Source organism: Salmo trutta, chromosome 35, assembly GCF_901001165.1.
Source record: "Salmo trutta chromosome 35, fSalTru1.1, whole genome shotgun sequence".
Taxonomy (NCBI): domain Eukaryota; kingdom Metazoa; phylum Chordata; class Actinopteri; order Salmoniformes; family Salmonidae; genus Salmo; species Salmo trutta.
This window is the reverse complement of record NC_042991.1, coordinates 25,450,582-25,477,639: the sequence shown is the minus strand read 5'-3', so window position 1 is coordinate 25,477,639 and position 27,058 is coordinate 25,450,582. Positions and strand designations below refer to the sequence as shown.

At 42.6% G+C, this 27,058-nt stretch overlaps 1 protein-coding gene across 1 annotated transcript; it reads left to right on the top strand.

Annotated features, from left to right (window-relative positions):
- Positions 1-14,471: 14,471 nt before the first annotated feature.
- LOC115174925 (proline-rich nuclear receptor coactivator 1) lies at positions 14,472-23,730 on the top strand. Its single transcript, XM_029733956.1, has 2 exons — positions 14,472-15,354; positions 21,874-23,730. The coding sequence occupies exons 1-2, from the start codon at positions 15,016-15,018 to the stop codon at positions 22,348-22,350; spliced, it is 816 nt and encodes a 271-aa protein (XP_029589816.1). The 5' UTR covers positions 14,472-15,015; the 3' UTR covers positions 22,351-23,730.
- Positions 23,731-27,058: the final 3,328 nt, after the last annotated feature.

Here is a 27,058-nt window from a genome sequence, read left to right as displayed (position 1 = left end):
AACAGGTCAGTCTGTTGCTAACTTTGTTGCTGAATTACGTGAACTCTCTGAACATTGTGAGTTTGGGGCTATGTTAGAGGACATGCTCCGTGACAGATTAGTCTGTGGCATTAATGAGGACAGCATACAGCGCCGGTTGCTGGGGGAAGCCACACTGACTTTCAAGAGGGCATTGGAACCATCTCAAGGGATGGAGATGGCCGCTAGTAATGTGAAAAATATTCAAAAGGCCAACAGTGAAAGTTGTGCAGTGCATCAGGTGACAAAAGAGGTGGCAGGAAAAAGGGGAAAAGCAGTGGAATGTTTCAGATGTGGAGGGACACATTATGGTAACAACTGTAAGTTCATGGAGACTGTCTGTCACAATTGCAACAAAAAGGGACATTTAGCAAAAAAATGCAGGGGTCCTAGGAGCAAGCCAGAGGGTGGGCGGACTGGGCTGGGCAAGTTCACAGCACCAAAGCCTCAGTCAGCAGCGCACCACCTAGAGAGCACAGAGGAGGAGGACGAGCATTGTTCCTACAACATGTTTAATGTGAGGGAGCCGCGCGCAGAGCCTATCTATGCTACAGTGGAGGTAGATGGAAAGCAGATGAGGATGGAGGTTGACACGGGGGCCTCTGCCTCTGTCATAAGTGAGGAGACCTACAAACAAAAATGGGGCTCAAGACATGTTTCTGCCCTCACACCGGCAGGGATCAGACTGCGTACGTACACCGGGGAGACCATACCATTGCTTGGGGCTCTAGAAGTGAACATTGCATACAACAGCCAGGAAGCGAGAGCACGGCTCCTGGTGGTGAAAGGGAATGGGCCTAGTTTACTAGGGCGTGACTGGCTAAACAAAATACAACTGAGCTGGGGTGAGATAAAAACACACCCAAGTGACTGAGGATGTCATTCAAAAATACCCAGAGATTTTCAAAGATGAACTGGGCACACTGCAGGGCACTGCAGTTAAGCTGTTCGTGGATCCTCAGGCCGAGCCTCGCTTTTTCAAGCCCAGGACAGTGCCTTACGCCATGAAAAAGAAAGTGGAAGATGAGTTGGAGCGGCTGCAGGAAGCAAACGTCATTACTCCCGTTCAGTTCTCCCGCTGGGCAGCTCCTATCGTTCCCGTTCTGAAAAGTGACGGCACGGTGCGTATATGTGGGGACTACAAACTCACCATCAACAGGGCCTCTAAGCTAGACGCTTACCCGCTGCCACGGGTGGAGGACTTGTTCGCGACACTGGCAGGAGGCAAGACGTTCTCAAAGCTTGACATGAGTCGCGCCTACCAACAGCTCCTCCTGGACGAGGACTCAAAAGAGTATGTCACAGTCAACACGCACAAAGGCTTGTTCAGGTACAACCGCTTGGTTTTCGGAGTGGCGTCCAGCCCAGCCATTTTCCAGAGGACAATGGACAATCTGCTGTAGGGGATCCCTCATGTAGCAGTGTACCTGGATGACATCCTGGTTACAGGGGAGACGGAGGAGGAGCACCTCCACCATCTGGACCAGGTGTTAAAGAGATTCTCTGAGGCAGGGCTGCGCCTGAAGCGTAGCAAGTGCACATTCCAAGCACAGAGTGTGACATACCTAGGTCACAAGATCACAGCGCAGGGTCTGTGTCCTGTGGAGGACAAAGTCAGGGCAATCAAGGATGCTCCAAACCCCAAGAATGGGTCAGAGCTCAGGTCGTTCCTGGGCATGGTGAACTACTATGGTAAGTTCCTCCCTGAGCTGTCAACAGTGTTGGCTCCACTTTATCAGTTGCTCCACAAAGACTGTAAATGGAAGTGGGGGCCAGCACAAGAGAAAGCTTTCAAGGAAGTGAAAGCACTACTACAATCAGCACAACTTCTGGTTCATTTTGACCAAGACAAAGAGATCATCCTGTCATGTGACGCCTCACCCTATGGCGTCGGGGCAGTACTCTCTCATCAGATGGAGGACGGGTCAGAGAGACCCATTGGATTTGCATCACGTACGCTGACGAGTGCTGAGAAGGGTTATTCACAGTTAGACAAGGAAGGTCTGGCCATAGTCTTTGCTGTGAAACGCTTCCATCAGTACCTCTACGGTCGTCATTTCACCATATGCACTGACCACAAACCACTGATGAGCCTTTTTAGTGAATCAAGATGCATTCCGCCCATGGCTTCAGCAAGGTTACAGCATTGGGCCCTGACACTGTCGGCTTACCAGTATACGATAGTGTATAGAGCGGGGAAGGACAATGCAAATGCAGACGCGCTCAGCCGTCTCCAGCTACCAGAGATGCCTGCCACAACTGTGGTGCCTCCCGAGACAATTTTCCTAATGGAGAGATTGTCAAACTCACCTGTGAATGCCAAACAGATCAAACAGTGGACAGACCGGGATCCTCTCCTGTCCCAAGTGAAAAGATTCCTGATGCAGGGTTGGCCTCCTGTCATAGAGGATGATGGACTAAGACCTTACGCAAAGAGCAAAACTGAGCTGAGTGTGCAGGATGGCTGCATACTCTGGGGGTCCAGAGTGGTTGTTCCACCCCCTGGCCGTGCACAAGTCATGGATGAGGTCCATGAGGCTCACCCGGGTGCCTCCCGGATGAAAAGTTTAGCCAGATCTTACATCTGGTGGCCTAACATGGATCAGGAGGTAGAAGACAAAGTTAAATCATGTTCTGAGTGCCAGATCAACCAGAAGATGGCGCCGCCCGCGCCACTACATCTGTGGGAGTGGCCTGACCACCCATGGTCCAGGCTGCATATAGATTTTGCAGGCCCTTTCATGGGTCACATGTTCCTTGTCATGGTGGACGCACACTCCAAGTGGCTGGAGGCGCACATCATGAGCAACATCACAGCGACCAAAACCATCGAAAAGCTTCGGCAGGTGTTTTCAACCCATGGTCTGCCGGACTCTCTGGTGTCCGACAACGCAACAAAGTTTACCTGTGATTTGTTCCAAGAATTCATGCGGAGAAACGGGATCCGCCATGTCCGCAGCGCCCCGTTTCACCCGGCCTCAAACGGCTTAGCGTTTGAGGCCGGGTTGAAAAGAAATAAGGACTGTCATTTTATTGTTGTTGTTTTGGTTACATTTACGGTAACACCAGCAGAAGTTCTACAGTGTGGTGTAGTAAAGAGAAGAAAACACTAATGTGGTTTACTTGTTAACCTTATGTTTTCCTTACAGGGGGGGATTTAAATTGAGGGGGGAGAAGTGTTATAGTGTGGACACTATATAAATAATTACATGGTTATTATTGGCATTAACCTTGACCTTTCCCCTTTGATGATGTCATCACCAAGAGTGAGTTCTGTGCAATGTGATTCTACCACCGGCTGAGTGGGCTATATAGTTCTGTTATATTTGTACCGTTTGTACCTGGCAATACACCTTTAGGTTTGGGTTGAAAGTAAAGGAAAGTAATATCGAAATGCGTGTGGGCATTCCTTGTCAAGTTACTACACTGGCAAAGGCTGCTTTTAGCTTGTGTATCACAGCTGCAGATGTGGTGCTGTGAAGCTTGTCGAGTTCAAAGTATCTGCTGTAGTAGTCCACTGTTACGATGTAGTCCTCGTTGTTCCAGGTGAACAGATCGGTTGCCACGACCTGCCAGGGTCGGTCTGGGATACAGTGAGGTAACATTGGCTCTTTGGTGTTTGAGGGGCGTCTTTCAAGACAGATGGTGCATCTACCAACAATGTCCTCTATTTGTTTGCACATTCCAGGCCAAAACATAATGTCCCGTGCTCTCTGTTTGCACTTTTCCATGCCCATGTGTCCAGCATGGATCTTTGTCAAAATCTCTTCTCTGAGACTGGTAGGAATAATGATTTTCTCTCCTTTGAAAATGATTCCGTTGATCTGTGATAGTTCATCACGATGGTTCCAGAATTCTGAGACGCTCTGAGGGCATTTTCTCCTCTCCTCAGGCCATCCATCCTGTATGACTTCCCTCAGCTGTGTGGGTTGAGAGTCCTTTCCTGTTTCTGCTTGGATCTCCTTCAGTTTTGTGTCACTAACTGGTAAGTTGCTGTACACAGTGTGTACTTGCATGTCCATACCTTCACTGAGGCTGCTGAGAATCCCTTGTTCTAAAAGTAACAGTATGTTGGATCATTGTTTCAGAGTCTATGTTGATTCAGTTGGTGTATTATGCAATACAAATGTTTACATAATCTAAGCTTTTCTTTTGAATATATGCTCTGTAGTTTGAACTCAAGGTAAGTAACCATTTTCGGTCTGAGCCAGAAATTGAGAAAATCTATCCAAATGTAGGTGTTTACCTACGATTGTTCAATGTCCAAATATCAAGGTAATCCTCACAGTTCTCAAAAACCCAATACAATGACCATGAATGAACTACAATCATTCTCCACATTTCTCCTAGTGTATACCCACTCGATTAGCCACCAATCACCCCATTAAAAGGTGGAAACATCTTACCAATCACACCATTCATATGGTGAATGTGGTATCCCACACGCCACATGTGTGATACGCTATACCGTACTATTTTGCCATTAATTGCAGTCACATAAAATAACCACTAGGTGGTAGACTAACCCTAAAATTCTCCTTCTGTGGATTTTATGGCGGACTAAAACTCAAAAAGGTGTATTGCCGCCACCAACTGGACCGGTTGAAAAACGAAACAAGGTAAAAAGAAAATACATATGTGATAGGGAAACTAACTTAATCCACCTAAATAAAAATAATACATTGACATTACCAAAACAAAACAACAACTTCTTCCTTCTTTCAAATCTCCCTTATCAGGCTCTAGAACCTGAGAGGTACGGCTTGTGACAATATTCCATGTAACTCCTCCGCCGAGAAATCTTTCAGTCCCAGGAGCCGCTCCACCGCATTTACAATGATATCTATCTTCCTGGACCTTCTCTCAACCTTGGCAGTGCCATTAATCACCATAGCTATAAATGCCACAAAGTCCACCTTCTTGACCTTTAAAATGCCAGGATTCTGCTGGTGAAAGGCAACCCTTGCAGCCTACAGTGAAGGCCTGTTCACCACCATGGACTCTTCAGGAGCACCATTCAAACCATCAACCCTTTTAACAGCGTCTGCATATGAAATGCTCTGGACAGCACTGACTTTGGCACCTCATTCTCTTTCACCCTTGTCGAGCAATCGAAAGATGTAGCTTCATGGTTCCCACCACAATCGCAACATGTCACATTTTCCTCACTTTTAAAACACATATGATCTTTTCCACAACTTGGACATCTCGGCTTCTCCCTTCTGCAAACACTTGAAACATGACCAAATGCTTTACAATGAATGGTCATGGGATGAATGCTCTGACTCTGTAGTTTGTATACCCGAACTGCACTTGAGTAGGGAGAGACTCCCATATCAAAAAACAAAAGAACAAATAGACTCTTCGCTTTTTTACCATTCACCACACGATTCATCCGACGTGCATCAATCATTCCAGGAATATTTTTAATCTCTTCAAAATCGACTTCCCATGAGACGCCAGATATAACCCCCTTGAGGGGTGCCCTGTTCCAAAGAGAAAAAGCACAAAAATCTAAACAAGCCCGCCTCTCGTGATCTTCACAACCTTCACTTTACCCAGCATCCTCTCCACCAGTTTGGATATCTGAAATGGTTTCTTCAATATTGGTAATCTGCTCAGCTGCGCCTCATTAACAAACCGTACTCCTACTAGATACGAAGGATCATTCGGATCATTCTCATCACTGTACACTACTTTGCTTCGTTTTCCATTCTTTTGGACAATATTCCAGCTCTCCTTGATTCTACCGCCATTAGATTCAGAATTCACTTCATTGACCGCTTCCGCCATCTTTTTCCGTGAACCGGATTCCAAATCATCGATCGTAGTATGTTCTCTATTCCATGTTAATTTCAGAGAAACCCTGTGATGGAATTCATTGTGTCCTTGCTGTATCTTCTGCTTACTCGTGTGGTAGGATATTTTTTATAAATCATCAAATTGAACAACGCAACCAAATATGACACAAACAGCTACTGTCAAATGTTGCTACATTAGTTCTTAGCGCACTTAAAACAAAACAGTTAGGTGGAAGCGTTTTAATAAAAATCGAATCAAAACCCTATTTGATTTGTCACGTGCTTCATAAAACAACAGGTGTAAACTTAACAGTGAAATGCTTACTTATGGGCCCTTCCTAACAATGTAGAGAGAAACATTTTGAAATAATAGACAAATAATTACAGAAGGAATAAGTGCACAGTGAATAACGATAACTTGGCTATCTATATACAGTACCAGTAAAAAGTTTGGACACACCTACTCATTCAAGGGTTTTTCTTTATTTTTACTATTTTCTACATTGTAGAATAATAGTGAATACATCAAAACTATGAAATAACGCATATGGAATCATGTAGTAACCAAAAAAGTGTTAAACAAATCAAAAATATATTTTATATATTTGAGATTCTTCAAAGTAGTCTCCCTTTGCCTTGATGGCAACTTTGCACCCTCAACCAGCTTCACCCTGAATGCTTTTCCAACCGTCTTGAAGGAGTTTCCACATATGCTGAGCACTTGTTGGCTGCTTTTCATTCACTCTGCGGTCCAACTCATCCAAAACCATCTAAATTGGGTTGAGGTTTGGTGATTGTGGAGGCCAGGTAATCTGATGCAGCACTCCATCACTCTCCTTCTTGGTCAAATAGCCCTTACACAGCCTGGAGGTGTGTTTTGGGTCATTGTTCTATTGAAAAACGAATGATGGCGTATCGCTGCAGAATAATGTGGTAGCCATGCTGGTTAAATGTGCCTTGAATTCTAAATAAATCACTGACAGTGTCACCAGCAAAGCACCCCCATAACATCACATCTCCTCTTCTATGCTTCACGGTGGGAACTACACATGCAGAGATCATTCGTTCACCTATTCTGCGTCTCACAAAGACACGGCAGTTGGAACCAAAAATCTCAAATTTGGACTCATCAGACCAAAGGACAGATTTCTACCGGTCTAATGTCCATTGTTCGTGTTTCCTGGCCCACCAAGTCTCGCCTTATTATTGGTGTCCTTTAGTAGTGGTTTCTTTGCAGTAATTCGACCATAAAGGCCTGATTCCTTTGAACAGTTGATGTTGAGATGTATCTATTAATTGAACTCTGTGAAGCATTTATTTGGGCTGCAATCTGAGGTGCAGTTAACTCTAATTAACTTATCCTCTGCAGTAGAGGTAACTCTGGGCATTTCTTTCCTGTGGCTGTGCTAATGAGAGACAGTTTCATCATAGCACTTGATGGTTTTTGCAACTGCACTTGAAGAAACTTTAAAAGTTCTTGAAATTTTCCGGATTGACTGACATTCATGTCTTAAAGTAATGATGGACTGTTCGCTTTGCTTATTTGAGCTGTTCTTGCCATAATATGGACTTGGTATTCTACCAAATAGGGCTATCTTCTGTATACCACACCTAACCTGTCACAACACAACTGATTGGCTCAAACGCATTGACAAGGAAAGAAATTCCACAAATTAACCTTTTACAACGCACACCTGTAAATTGAAAGGCATTCCAGGTGACTACCTCATGAAGCTGTTGAGAGAATGCCAAGAGTGTGCAAAGTTGTCATTAAGGCAAAGGATGGCTACTTTGAAGAATCTTACATTTAAAATATATTTTGATTTGTTTAACACTTTTTTGGTTACTACATGATTCCATATGTGTTATTTCGTAGTTTTTATGTCTTCACTATTATTCTACAATGTAGAAAATTATAAAAATAAAGAAAAACCCTGGAATGAGTAGGTGTGTCCAAACTTTTGACTGGTACTGTACATGGGGTACCAGTACAGAGTCAATGTGCAGGGGTATAAGGTAATTAAAGGTAGATATGTACATATTGGTATAGATAAAGTGACTAGGCAACAGGATAGATAATAAACAGTAGCAGCAGCGTATGTGATGAGTCAAAAGAGTTAGTGCAAAAAGGGTAAATGCAGATAGTTAAATAGTTAACCAAATAGCTACCCGGACTAACTATTTAGCAGTCTTATGGCTTAGGGGTAGAAGCTGTTCAGGGTCCAGTTGGTTCCAGACCTGGTCCATCGTTACCTCTTGCGGTGCGATAGCAGAGAGAACAGTCTATGACTTGGGAGGCTAGAGTCTTTGACAATTGTTAGGGCCTTCCTCTGACACCGCCTGTTATAGACTTCCTGGATGGCATGGAGCTCGGACACAGTGATGTACTCTGCCTTACGCACTACACTCTGTTGTGTCTTGTGGTTGCATGCCAAGCAGCTGCCATACCAAGTGGTGATGCAGCCAGTCATGATGCTCTCAATGGTGCAGCTGTAGAACCTTTTAAAGATCTGAGGGCCCATGACAAATCTTTTCAGCCTCCTGATGGGGAAGAGGCGTTGTCGTGCCTTCACGACTGTGTTGGTGTGTGTGGATCATAATCGCCCCGTCAATGTGGATGGGGGCGTGCTTGGTCCTCCGTTTCCTGTAGTCCACGATCAGCTCCTTTGTCTTGCTGAAGTTGAGGGAGAGGTTGTTGTCACCACACTACCAGGTCACTGACCTACTCCCTATAGGCTTTCTCACCATCTTCGGTGATCAGACAGGTTACTCATCACATTTTGCTTGCAGACACCTAAGACAAGACATTAACGTGGAGGGATGCTCTGTCTGTCATAACATCTTGTTTCTAATAGACAACAGAGATGTTTTATAGGTTGAAATGTGTCTCTTAATTGCCTGCCCACCTGATTGCTCGTTCTTTTCACCCTGTGGGTGCAGCAATGTCAATCCACTGCTTTCCAACAACTTTCCCTGTTTTAGGTGGGTTCTTTACATGCCTCCTACATTCCGTTTTCTATGGCTGTATTTACACAGGCAGCACAATTCTGATCTTTTTCTCACCAATTGGTCTTTTGACAAATCAGATCAGCACTGAAAAAGAGCTGATGTGAAAAGATCTGATGTGATTGGTCAAAAGACCAATTAGTGGAAAAGATATCAACATAGGAGGATAAAAAACCAAATAATAACAATGAAAACGGAAAGACTAAAAAAGCACCCTAAGGAAATTATCTAAAAAGGTGTGTTTCAAGATCTCTTTTAAATGTCCACATGAAGCAGCTACTCTTCCTGGGGTCCACATAAAACATAAAATACAGAACAGAGTACACAAGTGTTGCAAACAAGAACAACATAAGATAATATGACAAATTAAAACAAGAATGATATATTGTCAAGACAGCAAAAGACAACAAAAATACTATTTACACACTATATACATATTAATATACTTCTATACAGTACAGTTAAATTAAATCTTTAGAAAGAGGTTAGGCGCTGTGATACAATATGTTTTTTTAATCCGTTTTTTTAATTAAAGCTTAACTTGCTTTTTGCCTGAGTAGCCTCTGGTGGCAGAGCAGTCCTCGATGACATGGCTCGATACATTACTGAGCGACTCATTAAATCCGTTTTCGGTTTGGGTCCCGGTAAGAAACCCAAGGCCTGCGTTTACACAGGCAGCCCAATTCTGGTAGTTTTTGTCTTTTGACCAATCAGATCAGCTCAGAAAACAATCTGACGTGAGAAGATCTGATGGGATTGGTCAAAAGACTAATTATTGGAAGAAATATCAGAATTGGGCTGCCTGGGTAAATGCAGCCAAATGTTTCTAAAAAAGACTAAAAGAGAAGTAGTCAATCTTCAACCAGGAAAGACTATCAATTGTTGTTAGACGTATAGTCAGAGGACAAATATGCACATGACATATTCTCTTTAGGACAATGAGGAAAAAGGTGTATAAAATGTGTACGAGATCAAATACATCACACTGCATCCAAATCTTATATATACAGTTAAAGTCGGAAGTTTACATACACTTAGGTTGGAGTCATTAAAACTCGTTTTTCAACCACTCCACAAATTTCTTGTTAACAAACTATCGTTTTGGCAAGTCGAGTAGGACATCTACTTTGTGCATGACACAAGTAATTTTTCCAACAATTGTTTACAGGCAGATTATTTCACTTATAATTCACTGTATCACAATTCCAGTGGGTCAGAACTTTACATACACTAAGTTGACTGTGCCTTTAAACAGCTTGGAAAATTCCAGAAAATGATGTCATGGCTTTAGAAGCTTCTGATAGGCTAATTGACATCATTTGAGTCAATTGGAGGTGTACCTGTGGATGTATTTCAAGGCCTACCTTCAAACTCAGTGCCTCTTTGCTTGACATCATGGGAAAATCAAAACAAATCAGCCAAGACCTCAGAATAAAAATTGTAGACCTCCACAAGTCTGGTTCATCCTTGGGAGCAATTTCCAAATGCCTGAAGGTACCACGTTCATCTGTACAAACAATAGTACGCAAGTATAAACACCATGGGACCACGCAGTCGTCAGGAATGAGACGCGTTCTGTCTCCTAGAGATGAACGTACTTTGGTGTGAAAAGTACAAATCAATCCCAGAACAACAGCAAAGGACCTTGTGAAGATGCAGGAGAAAACAGGAACAAAAGTATCTATATTCACAGTAAAACGAGTCCTATATTGACATAACCTGAAAGGCCGCTCAGCAAGGAAAAAGACACTACTCCAAAACCGGCATTAAAAAAGCCAGACTACGGTTTGCAACTGCATATGGGGAGAAAGATTGTACTTTTTGTAGAAATGTCCTCTGGTCTGATGAAACAAAAATAGTCTTCCCCGTAGCTCAGTTGGTAGAGCATGGTGTTTGCAACACCAGGGTTGTGGGTTCGATTCCCACGGGGGGCCAAGTACGAAGAAAAAAAAAATGTATGAAATGAAAATGAAATGCATGCATTCACTACTGTAAGTCGCTCTGGATAAGAGCGTCTGCTAAATGACTAAAATGTAAATGTAAATGTAGAACTGTTTGGCCATAATGACCATCGTTATGTTTGGAGGAAAAAGGAGAGGCTTGCAAGCCAAAGACACCATCCCAACCGTGAAGCACAGGGGTGGCAGCATCATGTTGAGTGGGTGCTTTGCTGCAGGAGGGACTGGTGCACTTCACAAAATAGATGGCATCATGAGGAACGGAAATGGAAGTGTATATATTGAAGCCACATCTCAAGACATCAGTCAGGAAGTTAAAGCTTGGTCGCAAATGGGTCTACAAAATGGACAATGAACCCCAAGCATACTTCCAAAGTTGTGGCAAAATGGCTTAAGGACAACAAAGTCAAGGTATTGGAGTGGCCATCACAAAGCCCTGACCTCAATTCCATAGAAAATGTGTGGGCATAACTGAAAAAGTGTGACTCAGTTACACCAGCTCTGTCAGGAGTAATGGGCCAAAATTCACCCAACTTATTTTGGGAAGCTTGTGGAAGGCTACACAAAACGTTTGACCCAAGTTAAACAATTTAAAGGCAATGCTACCAAATACTAATTGAGTGTATGTAAACTTCTGACCCACTGGGAATGTGATGAAAGAAATAAAAGCTGAAATAAATCATTCTCTCTACTATTATTCTGTTATTTCAGATTCTTAAAATAAAGTGGTGATCCTAACTGACCTAAGACAGGGAATTTTTACTTGTATTAAATGTCAGGAATTGTGAAAACTGAGTTTAAATGTATTTGGCTAAGGTGTATGTAAACTTCTGACTTCAACTGTATGACGTAGTCTGTTTGTGTGTGTGAAAATAAAAATGAAGTAGAGAAAATGTTGATCAGGAGGACCAATCACATGCTAGAGGGTCTGCTCATGTGATGAGATTTTGCCCTAGCAACACAGACTGCAGCTGTTGCCTAGCCGATTTGATGCAGCGGCTCCAACCAGGCAAGCAGATCACGTACAAGAGCTCAGCAACAGCTTGAATGACCTCCCTCTGTGTGATCTGAAAATTAAGCCTGTGCTCGCTGCCTGGCTCTGAGTACCAACACATGAGGAAAACATTTCCCTGTGTAATGAACATCATTATATTGCTGCGTTATACAGACAGAGCCAGAAAGAAAGACAGAGAGATAGATCCCCTCTGGCCACCATACTCGAAAGCTTGTACATTAACTGTTGGAAAGGGAGAGGCTATATCAGGGTTCCCAATAATAATAGTTAACATGTTTTTTTAATGACTCCCTCATCTCTGTACCCCACACATACAAGTATCTGTAATGTCCCTCAATGGAGTAGTGAATTTCAAGCACAGATTCAACCACAAAGACCAGGGAGGTTTTTCAATGCCAACACAAAGAAGGGCACCGATTGGTAGATGTTATAAAAATACAAAAAAGTAGATGCTGAATATCCCTTTGAGCATGGTGAAGTTATTAATTAGGCTTTGGATGGTGTATGAATAGTAATAGTAACAGTAACTACAAAGATACAGGTATACTTCCGTACTCAGTTGCCGGAGAGGAAGAAAACCAGGGATTTCACCATGAGGGCAATGGTGATTTTAAAACAGTTACAGAGTTTAATGGTTGTGATATGAGAAAACTGAGGATGGGTCAACAAAACAGTGACAGAGTATTATATATGTTTTGGGTTCTTGCGGTCAATGTGCAGTCTACTAATTATTTGTAATTACGTTCCGGCCCCCTGACCATCTGCCCAAGAAAAAACTCCAGGCGTGTCCGTATAGCCCAGGGATCATCAACTAGACAGATGGTCAGGGGGCCGGAACATAATTCCATAATTACAAATCATTTGTAGACTACAAATTGACCGCAAGAAGTCCAAACATATATAATAATTGACTAAAACAATCATTTCAAACCTCGCTTAGATCTAGTTGATGATCCCTGGGCTATACGGAGATGCCTGGTGCCCAAATCGATTATGTTGGTTGCGCAGCTGAGAGTCAAGTGTGGAAACGAATGTATTCGGTTCAGTCAGTCGTCCTGATGAGCCCTCCCAGCAAGTTTATGCTGGCAAGAAAATGCGCTAGTTAAAACTTGTAAAATAAAGTGAGGTTTATTTCTATGGGCGAGGGAGAAATAACTTGTAGTATTGGTCACCATCTGTATTTGGACATCATCTCCAATTTGTTCCATCCCAATTCATTTTATTTCGAGTAGGATAGAAGCCTATACAGAATACAGATAAATAACTTGTAATATTGGTAGTAACAATTTGGATGTCAACGTGATAGGCCTGCAGATAAACACTGCTCAATGGGGTGAGTTTGCGCTGCAAGCAGGCAACACAACAACACTGGGCACACTAGTGTCCTTCACTCCCGCTTGCCACATTAAGGAGATGGAAGTGTAGCCCAGAGGTATCCAACCTTTTCTAGCATGAGAGCTACTAATGAAACATGTCGTGAGCTACTCACTTTTTTCTAGCTTTCAAATTGGCACATTGTTCTCTTCTTTCCCCTGCAACTCTTCCCGGGTCCTTATTGTACAAGAGAAAGGAGTTCACTATGTTTTCTGTCAATATATCTAGTAAAATAATGGTTAATAAACAACTCTAAGGGGGGCCCTATGAAATCTGTTATTTTTCCCCAAAATTATGTTTTATATTTTCCCAAATTATGTTTTCAGATTTGTACTTTTCTTGGTTTTAAAATATATATGTTTTTTCACTCTCAAAATTACAATTGTTCATAGAGAAAAAACGAAATGAGCTGTTCGGAGTCCATGTTTATGCTTAAATCACATCAGAATACAATTTTTTTGAAAGCTAACAAATTAGAATTGTTTTTGTGTAATTCCCCTTTAATGAGGAATGTGCTGTCCAATGTGCAGGACTAGCAATGATTCTGTACTGCTGCTGCTCATTTCATGGCAAAGTTTGCAAATAATAGATCCACATCTGCCAGCTATGATGGTTATCACATCAACTGACTAGGCACGGAGTGATACACCACAAAGACAGACATGGGCAATATTGCTGGAAATTAATTGTCAGATTTTTTTCCCCCTTTCTTTAACTAGGCAAGTCAGTTAAGAACAAAATATTATTTTCAATAACTGCCTAGGAACAATGGGTTAACTGCCTTGTTCAGGGGTAAAACAACAGATTTTTACCTTGTCAGATTCGATCTTGCAACCTTTTGGTTACTAGTTTAATGCTCTAACCACTAGGCTACCTGCCGCCCCATATTGTGTTAGGTTAGGCTTTTTAACCAGGGGTGGGAAAATGTCAATGTTGTGTTGATTAGATAGTAGCTGGGAGCTTGTGGTATCTAATAGCCTTTGAAGTCGGAGATTTCCGAGTTCCCAGTTGTTTTGAACGCGGCATGGGGAACTCTCGACTTCGGACTTCAGTGCGTTCAAAACCATTTGGAACTAGGAAAAAAACGAGCTCCGACAGGATCGATTTGAACGGTCATCCAACTCGGATTTCCAACTCGGGCCTCTTTCTAGAGCTCCGTCTTTCCGACCTGAAGATCACTGACGTCCACTGAATTGACCTTGTATTTTTCAGAGTTCCCAGTTGTTTTGAACGCGGCAATAGCCTCTCCCTTTGGAAAGTACCGGTCATGAGAATGACACCATACATGACGTAATTTCGAACATGGGAGATCTGCAATTTCCTGCTTTTGAAACCAATGATTTATTTATTCACTGCTGCTACCTTTTCGCGGAGCACGCATTCGCGTTGACTTATAAACCAAATGTAATGGCATTTTGTTATTCTATTAGCTACTAGTAGCAATTAACGTAATGTACGGCGTTAAAACCGTGTTGCTCTCCTATCCTTTGTTTTGAAATAAGTGGGCGTGTGTTTCAGCTTCCCCTGAAATACAACCAGGAAGTTGTCCCGCGCCATTTCCATAGCTTCTACGCCATCTCGAAGACCGTGCTTCGAGTTACAAGAAGATTACGTTATCAACATCGGTGTACTCTTCTTCAATTTATCAAAAACCAACTGCATCGTGGTTTTCGGACCGACTTCAGTTCCACCATCTACGTACTAAACGTCGTCGTTAGCTGTTGATTGTTGTGAGGTGAACTAACGTCGTGGCTAGCTGGTTAGAGTTAGCCTACTTACCACTTTCGCAAAAATAAAAATAGCTAGTATCGTTGATGTGTCCTACCCTCTCCACTTTGAAGTCATGTTGGGCGAATCACTAATAAATATTGAACCAAATCTGGACAACTTTGAAAACAATAAGCCACCCGTTTTGACTTCCTACCACGTCGGGGCAAGCCTAGGCAAAACAAGGCAAGCACTGTTGAAGAAAGGTGGGAGAAAATTGCGTTCAACAACGTCAGGGTTGCAGCGGACACACCAACAACCGCGCCAAAAAACGCTGAGAAACAACCCCACGCGCCTTGCAGACATCAACAACAATGTCGCAGCTTCGAAATCCCCAAGTGCCGAACTCGCAACCCACCGGACCCAGGCGACTGTGCTGACCTGTCACCATCTAAAGCAGAGGACAAAGAAAGAGGTATATTATTCAGTTAATTTAGTGAAGTAGATGGATTTTCGATCGTATTCTATGCTCGTACATATTTCTTTGTCCATTGTTAGTTAAACATTATGCTGCTTTTATCCATGTAAACAACACACGCATTATGCAACGTGGAGTGATTTTCCCCTTTATGTTGAGTACAAAAACATCTGAATTTACAAATTGATGTTCAGCCAGCGGCCCCATTGTAAAATGGTGCGCTCACTAGTTCAGGGTTTCCCAAACTTGAATTCGCTGTGTAGCACTATGGCACAAACCAAAACAAGTTTGGGAAACTATGCATTGGGTGAATGACCAGTTAAAAAATAATATATATCTATTTTAAACTGGGTTGGGGAACGCTGTCAGCACGGCTGCTTCCCTTTAAATACGTCACTCATTGCTTCAAGCCACACCCACCAAACGGATCAAACATACCTCAAAGAATGTTGAACGTTTTGGGGGAACTTGTTGTTCAGTGCAATCCGTAACATAGCAAACGTTTAATCGAACTGAACTTTCTTGAACAGACTAAGGTATCTTTGGGTGTGGCTTGAAGCAATGAGTAACATATTTAAAGGGAAGTGGCCATGTTGACAGTGTTCAAAACCCCTCCCTGTTTTTCAAGTTGTTGTTCAGAACAGCATTGTTTCGGTTTAATTGAACGTTACACACAATTTCCGTACTGAATGCAGCCCGTTGACAGGAATTTGGTACACATTGTACAATCAATGTTTATTAAAGGTTGACCTGAGTAGATGTGCTACAGGTATTTAGGTTACTTGTTATCAAATCAAATGTATTAGTCACATGTGCCGAATACAACAGGTGTAGACCGTACAGTGAAATGCTTACTTACGAGCCCCTAACCAACAATTCAGTTACATAAAAATATACAGTTAAGAATAAGAGAAAAGTAACAAGCAATTAAAGAGCCGCAGTAAAATAACTAGCGAGACCATATACAGGGGGGATACTGATACAGAGTCAATGTGCCGGGGCACTGGTTAGTTGAGGTAGTATGTACATGTAGGTAGAGTTATTAAAGTGACTATGCATAGATAGAGGGGTTGGTTGAGGGGGGGCACTGCAAAAAGTCTGGGTTGTCATTTGACTAGATGTTCAGGAGTCTTATGGCTTGGGGGTAGAAGCCATAAGAGGCCGAGCAGTTGCCATACCAGGCAGTGATGCAACCAGTCAGGATGCTCTCGACGGTGCAGCTGTTGAACCTTTTGAGGATCTGAGGACCCATGCCAAATCTTTTCAGGCTCCTGAGGGGGAATGGGTTTAGTTGGGCCCTCTTCACGACTGTCTTGGTGTGCTTGGACCATGTTAGTTTGTTGGTGATGTGGACACCAAGGAACTTGAAGCTCTCAATCTGCTCCACTGCAGCCCCGTTGATGAGAATGGGGGTGTGCTCGGGTCCTATTTTTCCTCTAGTCCACAATCATCTCCTTTGTCTTTATCACGTTGAGAGAGAGGTTGTTGTCCTGGCACCACACAGCCAGGTCTCTGACCTCCTCCCTATAGGCTGTCTCGTCGTTGTCAGTGATCAGGCCAACCACTGTTGGCATCGGCAAATTGAATGATGGTGTTGGAGTTGTACAAGAGGGGACTGAGCACGCACCCCTGGGGGGCACCTGTGTTGAGGATCAGCGTGGCGGATGTGTTGTTGCCTACCCTTACCACCTGGGGGCGGCCCGTCAAGAAGTCCAGGATCCAGTTGCAGAGGGAGGTGTTTATTCGCAGGGTCCTTAGCTTATTGATGAGCTTTGAGGGCACTATGGTGTTGAATGCTGAGCTGTAGTCAATAAATAGCATTCTCACATAGGTGTTCCTTTTGTCCAGGTGGGAAAGGACAGTGTGGAGTGCAATAGAGATTGCATCATCTGTGGCTCTGTTGGGGCGGTATGCAAATTGGAGTGGGTCTAGGGTTTCTGGGATGATGGTGTTGGAAAGCACTTAATGGCTACAGATGTAAGTGCTACGGGTCGGTAGTCATTTAGGCAGGTTACCTTAGTGTTCTTGGGCACAGGGACTATGGTGGTCTGCTTAAAACATGTTGGTTTTACAGACTCGGACAGGGACAGATTGATAATGTCAGTGAAGACATTTGCCAGTTGGTCAGCGCATGCTCGCAGTACACGTCCTGGTAATCTGTCTGGCCACGCTGCCTTGTGAATGTTGACCTGTTTAAAGGTCTTACTCACATCGGCTGCGGAGAGCGTGATCACACAGTTGTCCGGAACAGCTGGTGCTCTCATGCATGTTTCAGTGTTATTTGCCTCGAAGCGAGCATAGAAGTAGTTTAGCTCGTCTGGTAGGCTCGTCACTGGGCAGCTCTCGGCTGTGCTTCCCTTTTGTAGTCTGTAATGGTTTGCAAGCCCTGCCACATCCGACGAGTGTCGGAGCCGGTGTAGTACAATTCGATCTTAGTCCTGTATTGATGTTTTGCCTGTTTGATGGTTCGTCGGTCGCAGTGCATAGCGGGGTTTCTTAAGCTTCCGGGTTAGAGTCCCGCTCCTTGAAAGCGGCAGCTCTACCCTTTAGCTCAGTACGGATGTTGCCTGTAATCCATGGCTTCCGGGTGGGGTATGTATGTGTGGTCACTGTGGGGACGACGTCATCGACGCATTTATTGATCAAGCCAATGACTAATGTGGTGTACTCCTCAATGCCATCAGAGGAATCCCGGAGCATATTCCAGTCTGTGCTAGCAAAACAGTCCTGTAGCTTAGCATCTGCTTCCTCTGACTGCATTTTTATTGATCTAGTCACTGGTGCATCCTGCTTTAATTTTTGCTTGTAAGCCGGAATCAGGAGGATAGAATTATGGTCAGATTTGCCGAATGGAGGGAGAGCTTTGTATGCATCTCTGTGTGTGGAATATAGGTGGTTCAGAGTTCTTTTTCCACTGGTTGAACGTTTAACCTGTCTAGGACCGGCGGGACGAATTCGTCCCACCTACGTAACAGCCAGTTGAATCCTGTGGCGCGATTTTCAAAACCTTTTGAAATGCTATTACTTCAATTTCTGAAACATATGACTATTTTACAGCTATTTAAAGACAAGACTCTCGTTAATCTAACCACACTGTCCGATTTCAAAAAGGCTTTACAACGAAAGCAAAACATTAGATTATGTCAGCAGAGTACCCAGCCAGAAATAATCAGACACCCATTTTTCAAGCTAGCATATAATGTCACAAAAACCCAGAAGACAGCTAACTTAGAATTTGTGGACAACTACAAATACCTAGGTGTCTGGTTAGACTGTAAACTCTCCTTCCAGACTCACATCAATCATCTCCAATCCAAAGTGAAATCTAGAATTGGCTTCCTATTTCGCAACAAAGCATCCTTCACTCATGCTGCCAAACATACCCTCGTAAAACTGACCATCCTACCAATCCTCGACTTCGGCGATGTCATTTACAAAATAGCCTCCAATACCCTACTCAACAAGCTGGATGCAGTCTATCACAGTGCCATCCGTTTTGTCACCAAAGCCCCATATACAACCCACCACTGCGACCTGTATGCTCTCGTTGGCTGGCCTTCACTTCAAAATCGTCGCCAAACACATTGGCTCCAGGTCATCTACAAGACCCTGCTAGGTAAAGTCCCCCTTATCTCCGCTCACTGGTCACCATAGCAGCACCCACCTGTAGCACGCGCTCCAGCAGGTATATCTCTCTGGTCACCCCTAAAGCCAACTCCTCCTTTGGTCGTCTCTCCTTCCAGTTCTCAGCTGCCAATGACTGGAACGAACTACAAAAATCTCTAAAACTGGAAACACTTATCTCCCTCACTAGCTTTAAGCACCAGCTGTCAGAGCAGCTCACAGATCTCTGCACCTGTACATAGCCCATCTTTAATTGAGCCCAAACTACTACCTTTTCCCCTACTGTATTTATTTATTTTATTTATTTTGCTCCTTTGCACCATATTATTTATATTTTAACTTTTAACTTTCTTCAAACTACAAATCTACCATTCCAGTGTTTTTCTTGCCATACTTTATTTACTTTGCCACCATGGCATTTTTTTGCCTTTACCTCCATTATCTCACATCATTTGCTCACATTGTATATAGTCTTATTTTTTTTCTACTGCATCATTGATTGTATGTTGTTTTACTCCATGTGTAACTCTGTGTTTTTGTATGTTGTCGAACTGCTTTGCTTTATCTTGGCCAGGTCGCAATTGTAAATGAGAACTTGTTCTCAACTTGCCTACCTGGTTAAATAAAGGTGAAAAAATTTTTTTGAAAAAAAAGAAATGCAGCACTAACCTTTGATCTTCATCAGATGACACACCTAGGACATTGTTATACAATACATGCATGTTTTGTTCAATCAAGTTCATATTTATATCAAAAACCAGCTTTTTACATTAGCATGTGACGTTCAGAACTAGCATACCCCCCGCAAACTTCCGGCGAATGTACTAACCATTTACTAAATTACTCACGATAAACGTTCACAAAAAGCATAACAATTATTTTAAGAATTATAGATACTTTACTCCTCTATGCACTCGATATGTCTGATTTTAAAATAGCTTTTCGGTGAAAGCACATTTTGCAATATTCTAAGTAGATAGCCCGGCATCACAGGGCTAGCTATTTAGACACCCACCAAGTTTAGCCTTCACCAAAATCACATTTACTATTAGAAAAGTTTGATTACCTTTCCTGTTCTTCGTCAGAATGCACTCCCAGGACTTCTACTTCAATAACAAATGTAGGTTTGGTCCAAAATAATCCATAGTTATGTTCCAACAGCGACGTTTTGTTCGTGCGTTCTAGACACTATCCCAATGGTAAATAACTGTTGCGCGCACGGCGCATTTCGTGACAAAAGATTTCTAAATATTTCATTACCGTACTTCGAAGCATGTCAACCGCTGTTTAAAATCCATTTTTATGCCATTTTTCTCGTAAAAAAGCGATAATATTCCGACCGGAATCTGCAATTAGGTAAACAGCCGAAAGAAAATACTGCACGGGGTCGAATCGGGCACGCGCCTAATTCCATTGTCCTCTGATAGACCACTTGGCAAAGGCGATTATGTGTTTCAGCCTGAGGCTGCCTCGTCATCGTTCAGGTTTTTCCCGGGCTCTGAGAGCCTATTGGAGCCGTAGGAAGTGTCACCTTACAGCTAAGATCCTGACTCTTCAATAAACAGAAGCAAGAACAACAACACCTTGTCAGACAGGCCACTTCCTGCATGAAATCTTCTCAGGTTTTTGCCTGCCATAGGAGTTCTGTTATACTCACAGACACCATTCAAACAGTTTTAGAAACTTTAGGGTGTTTTCTATCCAAAGCCAATAATTATATGCATATTCTAGTTACTGGGCAGGAGTAGTAATCAGATTAAATCGGGTACGTTTTTTTTATCCGGATGTGAAAATACTGCCCCCTAGCCCAAAGAAGTTAACATGCTGATAGAAATTTGGTGAAACGGATTTAAGTTTCCCTGCATTAAAGTCCCCGGCTACTAGGAGCGCCGTCTCTGTATGAGTGTTTTCTTGTTTGCTTATGGCGGAATACAGCTCATTCAATGCTGTCTTAGTGCCAGCCTCTGACTGTGGTGGTATGTAAACAGCTACAAAGAATACAGATGAAAATTCTCTCGGTAGGTAGTGTGGTCTACAGCTTATCATGAGATACTCTACCACAGGCGAGCAATAGCTTGAGACTTACTTAGATATCATGCACCAGCTGTTGTTTACAAAAATACATAGACCGCTGCCCCTTGTCTTACCAGACACCGCTGTTCTATCCTGCCGGTACATCGTATAACCAGCCAGCTGTATGTTGATATTGTTGTCGTTCAGTCACGACTCCGTGAAGCATAAGATGTTAGTTTTTAATGTCCCGTTGGTAGTTTAATCTTCCACGTATCTTGTTGATTTTATTCTCCAAAGATTGCATGCTTGCTAGCAGAATGGAGGGAAGTGGAGGTTTATTTGATTCGCCTACGAATTCTCAGAAGGCAGCCCGACCTTCAGCCTCTCTTTCTCTGCCGCATCTTCACGCAGATCACAGGGATCGGGGCCTGTGCAGTATATCCTTCGTGTCGGGCTAATCAGAGTCATGAAAAAAAAAAAAAAAGGATTCTGCTAGTCCGTGGTGAGTAATCGCAGTCCTGATGTCTAGAAGTTGTTTTTGGTCATAAGAGACGGTAGCAGCAACATTATGTACAAAAAATAAGTTACAAACAATGCAAATAAACGAACAAAAAACACAATCTGCTGGGGGCACGTAAAACGTCTGCCTTCTTCTCCGACGTCATCTTAGGAAATGTTATGAAGGATTTCAACAATGCCGGCGATGTTCCAGTTCCTGAGATGTTTACATATTGCATTGACACCAAAAACATGCGGTGGAACTGGAAATTAGTTTTTTCATGTTTGCTCAAGTGTTCTTCAGAGTAGAAACTATTTGCTTAACATTTAGAATGGTTCAGACCTTGTGAAACTGTAACGCTTGTTTCTCTTTCCTCCCAGCTGCTGAAGTCAAAAAATGGGAGAGTGGAGAGGGCCACAACACAAGGTGACCAGTCTGTCCACAACCTCGATAGACTCGATCAAGCTGCCCAAAATCTCAACACCCGGAGCCAAAGGAGCAGGCACGTTAATGCACCTTGCAATGCTCCCTCAGTACAGAAATATGACAACAGCTGCCACACGAAGCCCAATTCTGCTCTCTTCCAGCTCCTCCGTAGAGAGAAGAATCCCTTCAACTCAGTTGACAATGTCAAGATTGTGACGGTATCCCCAGCTGAGCTTGTACCTGAGGATGAGCTGAAAGACGGAGAGAAGATCTATGCTGGAGCTAAATTCAGCGAGCCCCCGTCTCCAAGTGTCCTGCCCAAACCACCGAGTCATTGGGTCGGCGAGACTGCCCCCCAACATCCCGACCACAGCCGAGAGCAAATTACGTTTCATTTGAAGTCTCTGCTAAAGGTTCAAGATAAACCATGATCTCAATGGATGGAAAATCTTATCAAAAAGATCCATCTATACCTGATCAATGACAAATTTGGCACTGAAGAATTTGGACTCTGAAAAAACTGGAACTATAACTTAACAGCAACAGAATGTAATGAGTTTTTGATCTGTAATACAATTTCACATGTTTTGAGCAAGCGGCCTTGTTTTTGGGGGGGATTTTTTATGAACTTGTGTAAATGTATATACTGTAAACATGTAATATAAGTGTATATTTTTCATGTTATTTTAACAGAAAGTATAGTTTTGTTACTGAAGCCTAAAAAAGATGTTCACCTTGAGCTGGTGCACTTACTGTTCCAATGGGCTGCAGTGCCCATTGGGACGCATTAACCGTAAGAAAGATTTTCTTACAAATTTGCACAAGACTGACTGAACCAACACGAGTCACCATAGTGGCAAGCAAGCATAGAGTTGTGTGAAGGTTTGGGGTTCTGTGAACTTCAGCCCACCAGTTGACTGCTATTGCCTTGAATGCACTGCAGGGAGGACCCACAATCTTCAGGGAACTCTCTGGGAGGACGGTCTTGAAGACTGTAACCTTGTCCCCAGGCTCAACGACAGAGGGAGCCAGCTGGGTGAACGACATCAAGAAGATGGAGTGACAAATGTGAGTCTCAAAATCAAAAATTCCCCCTCTGATGACGAGGACAACTGCCGCTGCAGGAAACAGACAAATTCAGCACGAGCACTGACCGAGTGCCCTTTGTTTTGAATCTCTCTAGCACTGACACATTTCTGTTTTTTGTTTTTCCTTTCATTGGCCCCCTGATCACCAGTGTTGTTCCATCTAAAGCGCTGAGAATGTTTACCGGAAGTAAGATGAATGACATGGTCTTTATTATTATGTAACACACATTTGACCCCTTCCCTCTAGAGCTAGGCAGCTGCTAGTTCTTGTTCCTTCACTCCGTGTCACACAAAAATGAAATTGTATTACTGTACCAAAGATTGAATTTTGTTTTTTGCAAATGTTCAAAAAGTTAAGTCCAGTGACTAAATTTGTATACATCTTAAAGCAATACTCTCACTTTGCAATTAGAATTTTTTTAATTTTATGATGCATTTCATATCTAAATTGACATTAAAATATTGGCTACCCCTTATGTTTTCTGTCTGTTACCATTCGCCCTCACAAGTTGAAAATGCTAAGATGTCACAGACTTCACAATGCCTGTCAGTCTCTCCACAAGTTTATTGGTTTAGTAATCTAATAACATTATACAACATCGGGGAACTAGTACTCAGGTTTCAACAATGATTGTAGTGGTTGCGGATAAATAACTTACACAACAGTGAAAAATGAACCTGTAACATTATACTGAACAAAAATATAAACCCAATAATTTCAAAGATTTGACTTGAGTTATAATTCATATAAGGAAATAAGTAAATTGAAAAATTAATTGGGCCCTAATCTATGGATTTCACATGACTTGGCAGGGGTGTAGCCATGGGTCCAGCTCTTATCGAATGTACTGTATACCTTGTCACAACACAACGGCTTGGCTCAAACGCATTAAAAAGGAAATATATTCCACAAATTAACTTTTAACAAGGCACACCTGTTAATTGAAAGGCATTCCAGGTGACTACCTCATGAAGCTGGTTGAGAGAATGCCAAGAGTGTGCAAAGCTGTCATCAAGGCAAAGCATGGCTACTTTGAAGAATCTCAAATATAAAATATATCTTGATTTAACACTTTTTTGTTACTACATGATTCCATGTGTTATTTCATAGTTTTGATGTCTTCACTATTCTACAATGTAGAAAATAGTAAAAATAAAGAAAAACCCTTGAATGAGTAGGTGTTCTAAAACTTTTGACCAGTAGTGTATATACAGTTGAAGTCGGAAGTTTACATACACTTAGGATGGAGTCATTAAAACTCGTTTTTCAACCAGTCCACAAATTTCATGTTAACAAACTATAGTTTTGGCAAGTCGAGTAGGACATCTATGTGCATGACACAAGTAATTTTTCCAACAATTGTTTAAAGGCAGATTATTTCACTTATAATTCACTATATCACAATTCCAGTGGGTCAGAAGTTTACATACACTAAGTTGACTGTGCCTTTAAACAGCTTGGAAAATTCCAGAAAATGATGTCATGGCTTTAGAAGATTCTGATAGGTTAATTTACATCATTTGAGTCAATTGGAGGTGTGCCTGTGGATGTATTTCAAGGCCTACCTTCAAACTCAGTGCCTCTTTGCTTAACATCATGGGAAAATCAAAAGAAAGACCTCAGAAAAAAATTGTAGCCCTCCACAAGTCTGGTTCATCCTTGGGAGCAATTTCCAAATGCCTGAAGGTACCGCGTTCATCTGTACAAACAATAGTACGCAAGTATAAACACCATGGGACCACGCAGCTGTCATACCGCTCAGGAAGGAGATGTGTTCTGTCTCCTCGAGATGAATGTACTAAGGTATGAAAAGTACAAATCAATCCCAGAACAACAGCAAAGGACCTTGTTAAGATGCTGGAGGAAACCGGTACAAATGTATCTATAGCCACAGTAAAACGAGTCCTATATCGACATAACCTGAAAGGCCGCTCAGCAAGGAAGAAGCCACTGCTCCAAAACCGCCATAAAAAAGCCGGACTACGGTTTGCAACTGCACATGGGGACAAAGATCGTACTTTTTGGGGAAATGTCCTCTGGTCTCATGACCATTGTTATGTTTGGAGGAAAAAGGGGGAGGCTTGCAAGCCGAAGAACACCATCCCAACCGTGAAGCACGGGGGTGGCAGCATCATGTGGGGATGCTTTGCTGCAGTAGGGACTGGTGAAATTCACAAAATAAATGGCATCATGAGGAAGAAAAATGGTGGCTATATTGAAGCAAATGGGTCTTCCAAATGGACAATGACCCCAAGCATACTTCCAAAGTTGTGGCAAAAGGGCTTAAGGACAACAAAGTCAAGGTATTGGAGTGGCCATCACAAATCCCTGACCTCAATCCTACAGAAAATGTGTGGGCAGAACTGAAAAAGCGTGTGCGAGCAAGGAGGCCTACAAACCTGACTCTGTTACACCAGCTCTGTCAGGAGGAATGGGCCAATATTCACCCAACTTATTGTGGGAAACTTGTGGAAGGCTACCTGAAACGTTTGACAATTTAAAGGCTATGCTACCAAATACTAATTGAGTGTATGTAAACTTCTGACCCACTGGGAATGTGATGAAAGAAATAAAATCAGAAATAAATCATTATCGCTACTATTCTATCATTTCAGATTCTTAAAAGAAAGTGGTGATCCTATCTGACCTAAAACAGGGAATTTTTACTAGGATTAAATGTCAGGAATTGTGAAAAACTGTGTTTAAATGTATTTGGCTAAGGTGTATGTAAACTTCCGACTGTATAATGTAGATGTAAACATATGATATTGTTCCAGTTTAAAAATAAAGATAGCCTAATATTTTTTTTAAACAACAAAAAACAGTAAAATAACAAGAAATAATGCAAACAACTGATTGTATCTCATGAAAGAGAAAAGAAATAGAGAAATGTGTTTTTGAAGCTGTTCTTGTTTTAAGAACAATCAAAAAAAGGTGAAGCCATGGATAGGCCTCAGAGGGCATAGGCCCATCCACTTGGCAGTCAGGTCCAGCCAATCAGAATGAGTTTGTCCCCACAAAAGGCCTTTATTCCAGGCAGAAATACTCCTCAGCCTTTCCCCTCCCCCGCAGACTATCCCGCAGGTGAAGAAGCCGGATGTGGAGGTCCAGGGCTAGTGTGGTTACACATGGTCTGCGGTTATGAGGCCATTTGGATGTACTGCCAAATTCTCCAAAACAACATTGGAGGTGGCTTATGGTAGAAAAATTAACATTCCATTCTCTGGCAACAGCTCTGTTGAACTCTGTACTGGGGGCCCTTGCTGCATGCAGAGTGCTATTTCAGGCTGCAGTCACTGCCAGGCAGTCAGGCCAGTTACAACATTTAAGTTACAGCTGGTTCCCCTGGCCTACTCTCAGAATAAACCACCAGGCCAACAGCATAACTCTAAAGGTCAACGTCTGGTTTCATTTCCAGTGAAAAGCATGATTTGTGCTGACCAACAATAGTAAACTTGTGTACAAATACATACATTAAGATAGTCGCACACTCTAAATATATTCCCAATAATTGATGGGTAATCACCAACGTTTTGGCACTTATTATTTTCCATTTCCAGTGTCGTAGTGAGGTACCATGGCAAGGCCTCTCATGCTGCAGCCTACCCCTGGAAGGAGTCAACACGTTGGACGCTGCTAAGCTCGCCTACAGTAACCTCTTTGTGCAGAGACAGCAACTAAAGCCAGACTGGAGAATCCACGGTGAAGGACAGCCCACTGAGCCCAGTTAACATTAACACGTACAGTACCAGGGTTTTTCTTTATTTTTACTATGTTCTACATTGTAGAATATTAGTGAAGATATCAAAACTATGAAATAACACATGGAATCATGTAGTAACCAAAAACGTGTTGAACAAATCAAAATATATTTTATATTTGAGATTCTTCAAAGTAACACCCCTTTGCCTTGATGACAGTTTTGCACACTATTTTTTAAGGTTACACTGGAGTTTGCAGGAATGCCTTTTACAACGTACTGCAGAATCTCACCCTGCAGGGGTTGTATGAGGTAAACGGCAAGGCTTTGGGGACTGAATTTGCTACAAA